The sequence below is a fragment of the Myotis yumanensis genome, unplaced genomic scaffold (assembly GCF_028538775.1).
Source record: "Myotis yumanensis isolate MYYU_CA2020_CCGP unplaced genomic scaffold, mMyoYum1.0.hap1 SCAF_3, whole genome shotgun sequence".
Taxonomy (NCBI): domain Eukaryota; kingdom Metazoa; phylum Chordata; class Mammalia; order Chiroptera; family Vespertilionidae; genus Myotis; species Myotis yumanensis.
This window is the reverse complement of record NW_027223754.1, coordinates 126,332,302-126,338,301: the sequence shown is the minus strand read 5'-3', so window position 1 is coordinate 126,338,301 and position 6,000 is coordinate 126,332,302. Positions and strand designations below refer to the sequence as shown.

At 30.1% G+C, this 6,000-nt stretch overlaps 1 protein-coding gene across 2 annotated transcripts in view; it reads right to left on the bottom strand.

Annotated features, from left to right (window-relative positions):
* Positions 1 to 594: 594 nt before the first annotated feature.
* The window catches only part of EEA1 (early endosome antigen 1), a 154,814-nt gene continuing 149,408 nt past the window's right edge, over positions 595 to 6,000 (bottom strand). For both annotated transcript variants that reach the window (XM_070409588.1, XM_070409589.1), the window contains 3 exons: positions 5,641 to 5,761; positions 4,914 to 5,012; positions 595 to 4,191 (listed from right to left, as the gene is read on the bottom strand). In XM_070409588.1, the coding sequence (XP_070265689.1) occupies positions 4,069 to 4,191; positions 4,914 to 5,012; positions 5,641 to 5,761 (343 nt within the window). In that variant the 3' untranslated portion in view covers positions 595 to 4,068. The remainder of the gene's footprint in view (positions 4,192 to 4,913; positions 5,013 to 5,640; positions 5,762 to 6,000) is intronic.

Genomic DNA, 6,000 nt, shown 5'->3' with positions numbered 1-6,000 from the left:
ACAGCCTTGAAGTTTCAGTTAAGCAAGATGAGTAAGCTCTAGAGATCTACTGTACACTTAAAAAGAGGTCATAAGAGTAAATCTCATGTTAAAATTAAAAAAAAGAAAATGCTACATATGTAATATATTTAGTGCTTAAGGATATACACAGTGTACTCTTCAGAAGGAAGCATATTAGAATAAAATGAAAAAATATCTCTAGAACTTTGGTTCGGGGTGGGGGGAAGGAGGTGCAGTAAAAAACAATGCTATTTTGAGCCTTCACAAGAGTATCTTTAAAAGGTCACCTGGGTATTAAATTAGATATACAACAAAAAAATTAATTTAATATTCTTTAGTATTTTTTTTAGTTTTGCTAAATTTCACAATGATAAATGGAATGAAAAGGGAATGAATGCCTCAAGCAAAATGACATCAGTAATTTTTCTTGAAATTGTAAACTTAATTATTATTCTAAGTTGAACATTAAAGCATACTCACTGTCTATATCCAAGTGCAAAGTTCTAACATTCTGTAAATTAATTAATGCAAAACGGTTAATATCTTGTTCTTTTTTTTAAATAGACAAAATAATTTGTAGCCACAGAATACATCTACTAGAAAGAAATGTTTTTAATATCATCTTTAACATATTAAAAAAACAAAAGCAACAATAAGGATCCTTCCATTGATCTTTATACAGATTTAAATGCTGTCATGTAATTTATTAGTTACATTTATAATCAATAACCTTCAATCACTGAGTTTAGAAATTACAGTATTTTTTAGCTAAACTCTCTCACAAATAAGGCACAACAACATGATCACAAGTAGTAAACACAATACAAATAATGAATCCAAAAACTAAACAAGAAAATGCTCATGCAAAAGTATCTACAGAGGATATGAATATATGATCCAGTTCAAAGAAATACAGAATGTCATATACATAACTGCATCATGTTACAATAAATTCATTACTCCTACACTGGAAGAACTTCACTATTTCCGATTCTATTTTACACAATTTTACATAAATTTAGTAAGTTTATGCACAATATTCACATCTGCAACATTAACAAATTGATTGTTAAAATTCAGGCAAAGGGAAATTAAGACACGCTAATGTGTGGCATATTATAATTACAGAATACCATTCATCACACTCATGTCTAGGAATACTAAATTGACGGCACATTTAAATCTTATAGAACAAGTCATTCATGGTTTTATAGCCAAAATGCATTAAAAAAATTCTATAGTCAATAGATCATGAATATCAAAATATATGATCATAATTTGCTCTCCACTTAAAAGCTAAACATTTTTATGCAAATGCAAGGTTTAAAAAAAAGTGAATTTAAAGTTCTCAAAACTATAAAATAACCATAAAGCCTTTTAAAGAGAGATGGGAAACAAATTTGGCAGTTACTATTTAACATTACTGTGAGGAAACTATTAAACTAGCTAATTCCACATTAAGAGGTAGTTGAACAAAATGTTATTTGTACACTGCTTTGAGGTTTTTGTGTTTGTTTCCCTTTGTTTTCTCAAAATGAACAAATCCCATATGAGCAGCTTTGTCTTCTATTAAAAAAAAATTCCATAGGTATAGTTTACTATACACTAACCCATCAAGTCTTGATTTTAGCTCACTTTTCTGTGCTGCGGTTTGAAATTTACTAACACTTGATGCTAATATGCTTTGCATTAGAGCTGAGAGCTGGGCCTCCACACATACTCTAACTCACTGATGAATAGTACCAGCAGACATCAAAAATGTAGAGCCAATAAGGACTTATATGACTTTTTTAATTAAAAGAAAAAGAAAACCCTTTAATTGTTGTTTTCAAAAATCTTAAATTGGTGACAGTTAACAACAAAAATATTAAGTTTCATTTCTAGTATTATTAGTACAATAGCCAATGGTAAATTATTCAGGACCTATGAAATGAGATTAGCTAGATGAAAACTAGAAAATCATTCAAACACATACAATTTTATTTGTTGCCTCCTACAACTTTTTAAATTTATTTTTGTGTAAATATGTGGGTAGGGCAATAAGGGAAAAGGCCTTCAATGCACCTAATTAGGAGATGAAGTGAACAAATATTCTAATCTAGAAGAATTCTCATGAAGTTTTATTATCTTAAAAGAATAAACAGTGGTGCTGTGAACATCTATTTTTCCAACACATTTATTAAGTCCCTTATATGTAAAAGTATAGAATTAATACTATTTGAAAGGATTTATAAGTATGTGAAAATACATAAATAATTTTAGCTCAATTTATATTATCCAGGTATTATTTTTAATAATGAGCCATCATATTTCTTCATTATATATGTTAAAGGTTATATGTATATCCAAGTTCAGAGCTTCAGTCAGGATCTTTAATAGCTACTTACAACATGGTTTACTTAAATGGGTTTTTTAATGATTGAATATGTGGCAATCACTTTTAGTTTATATATATTGTTGGTATAGCATAAACATAAGTTCATTTCATTTCAGTATGATATTTGAAAGCAAGTATATATATAAACTACTTATTGTAAATAAAATATTAACTCCCATCTTTCCTATTACTACCAAATAATTGCACTGAAAAAATGTATAACTTTACATTTCTTCTCTAGAAAGAGTAATAAACCATTATTGATTTCCCTCTTCAGATGTTTTCTAATTTTCCAAATTAATAAGAATATGATGATTTAAAGTTCAATTACATTGTTCAGCATACAAATAAGCTGATTTTTAATTATCCTTAATTAGCCATTCTGTTTTAATTCTGATGGCAACTTTGGGATTCCTAAATACATTTGTTTCTAGTGAAACTCTACTCTCCAGCTATCACTTCAGGGTAATTTCACAGCATTATTTTTGCAAAGTAAAAAGATTTACCAGTTGATATGGAACCCAAATTCAGAACCATTTTAAATTTAAGTTCACAACTTTTAAAATTCTCCCCTATTATTAGGTAAAAAGAAAGTATAAAGTAAAATATTTAATGTCTCCTTACCATTTTGCATTTGGTTTTCACAGATAAGAATATAACAACGTCAGTTACTGGCTTTAAGACACAAAAATTATAAAACAATTACCATGGATCTAAGCTATACTGGGGAAGGTTAAACCAAATTAAAGAGCAGATCCACTGAAAAAGCAAACTCATTTCTGAAGATGCTAGAGAGACAAAATGAGGAAACAATATGAAGGCTAATCTCAGAAGACCTCCCATTTACAAGAAACTGAGAACTGGACCATTAGACAATTTCTATTATTCGTCTTCCAACCTAGGGTGAGGGTGGGAAACTTTGTAGGATCCTTAACGGAGAATAATTTGGAGTTTAAATTTGAGAATGAAAAAGAAAAGTTAACCCTAATCTTTAAAATACAACCCTAGGATAATCAGAAAGTAAGCAAATTGATTTTACTGAGGTTTTCCTAAAATCTACCCAAGATAATCTAATCAGTATTGTTAAAGCAAAACCAATTTTGAATTCATGGTTAATATATATTTCAACCTAAAATGTGTTTTGATCTCTTGAGCATAAATTTATAACATAACAATGTAATTAAGGTTTGGACCTATATATAAAAAGAAACAGAGTCATAAAGTTTTACAATTCTGTGCCTGACTTTAGAAAGAGAATATTTAATATATTTAATGTGTTACTGTGCAACATATATAATGTGATAACATCCATGTACATTTCTGTACACTCAATTTGGGAGAAAGAAGTTACAGAAGTATATTCATGTCATTTGTGAACAATGAAATTATATTTAAAAAAATACATTGCTATTTTCTGTCCAAAGTTTATTTACATTTCATTGCCTAATTCTAAACTTGGCATGAAAGCTGTTCCAGGAGTTAAATGAAAACAGTAATGAAAGATGAGCCCAAGTCTCACAAAAATAGAAGAGTTTTACTTGATATTGACAGCATTCCAAAATATACGAATTCTAATTTGGTTTAGTATTGCAACCATTGTCCAAATCAAATAGTAGTCCAGGACCTCTATTAAGGACATTGATTAAAAATCTAATGTTAGCGTAATATTATTCTGAAGTTGCGATAACCCATTATCCTTGCAAGTCATTGAAACATGCATCACAGACACGAACAGGCTTCTTGGAAGAAGGAGTTAAGGCATTTTTGGCTGAACACTCGGCACAGAAGATATTTCCACAGTGTCTGCAGTGATGCTGTAGATGATAAAAATTAAACAATATTAAGCATACAAATGACACCAAAAGCATTGTGAGACTACAAGAACACTGCACACTGCACTATGAAGGTATTAACTGTTGAGTAATTAGTATATTTAAAAATATAATATTTTAATATGTCAATTTAATCCCATAGTTAAATTGAATGGCTCCTATTTATCAGATAGTATGCTAAACACTTTTTATGGACTTGATTGTGGAATTCTCAAAAGCAACAGGAAGCCTTTCAAAGTGTTAATAAATCACCTCCAACAGGTGAAAAACTATTACTAATGTATTTGCCAAAAGTTTCAGGTATTTCTTTAACAGGAATATAAACTTGCAACATCCCATGATGTTATTCAGAATAATATTTTTTATCTTTGCTTTTTCTTCCTTTAGAAGAACACAATGATGACTAAAACATATGAGATTAATATTGGTGCACTGATTCAGAAAATGATTACTCAAGAGAGTAACTCAGTAAAAAGGCAACAACTGAATTTAAAACTAAAACTGAAACACATATGCTAACCAGAAACTAAATTGCATGACATTTAATTACTCCATGTAGTTGAAAATTAAAAATGGAAATTTGTTTTTATCTGTCAAAATGGAAATTTGTTTTTATCTGTCAAAATTCATTTTAATGATTAAAACATTAATTGTCAGTTAGGAATAAAATCCAGAACCATAGCAATATGAACAAAATCATTTACCCGTCTCACTGTTACTGAAAAGCTTTTCCCACAGGCCATACAGTTTTGTACTTCATTATCTTCAGCCCACTTCCTATTCAATGCTTGCGTATGCTTGATCTATTAAAAACAAAGTTTCAACACTTTATAATATTCTACTTCTTGAAGAATGATGAATACTTTCTAATTTGGTGCCTGAGTTTTATAAAATTTTGACTATATGCAACCATGGGATAAAATTTTAAAAACCAGAAATACGTTGGTCAACTTCCATTGTCAATAGTTGCCACATTCTTAAGTCTGAAGATAGATGATTGATAGGTAGATAGGTAGGTAGGTAGGTAGGTAGATAGATTGATAGATAGAGTAAATAACATTTTATTCTCTATCCTTTGCTGATTTCCCATCCATTCTAACCCTAATGATCAATTCTTCTTTGGGATTTTGAAGACACATTCAGGTCACTTCTTTAACACACAGCAACTCATCTATTACTTGGTGCTCTTGAATTTTCCCACTAGTGACAATTCATGAATGACATGGCCCTTTATCCCAGGGGTCTCTCAGACAAGTTCTTTCTCTCATATTTAATTACCCATAACACATTCTATAACACTGCTACATAGACAGTAGCCACTCAAAAGTATTTATTAAATATATGAGATTGTTTTTAAAAGGTTGAAAATATGCTTTGCACTAAGAGGTAAAAGCTAGACTAAAAACTGCCTCCCACTGCCATGTGACTTACTTGAAGGGACTGATTCTCTCTGCCCAGCTCCTGCACGGCTGCAGTTGTATTATCCAGCTTTCTTTGCACTTCTAGTACTTTGTTTTGAAGCTTTTCTATTTCACCCTCTCCTTTAAGACATCTAGAATAGATTGCAAAGAGGTAATTATTTTTTTTAAGTCACTGAAGTCCCTTTTAGAACACAGATAATGAATTACTTTAGTAGTTTTCAATAGAATACATTAATTTCAACAATCTGATTGTTTTAAGAATTAGTTTTAAATGACTACTTAAATTCCTGTACAAGCTATGCACATTTCTCAAGACTCTTCTTCTATTTTGAAAAATGTGGACTGCAGTCTGGCCGGTGTGGTTCAGTTG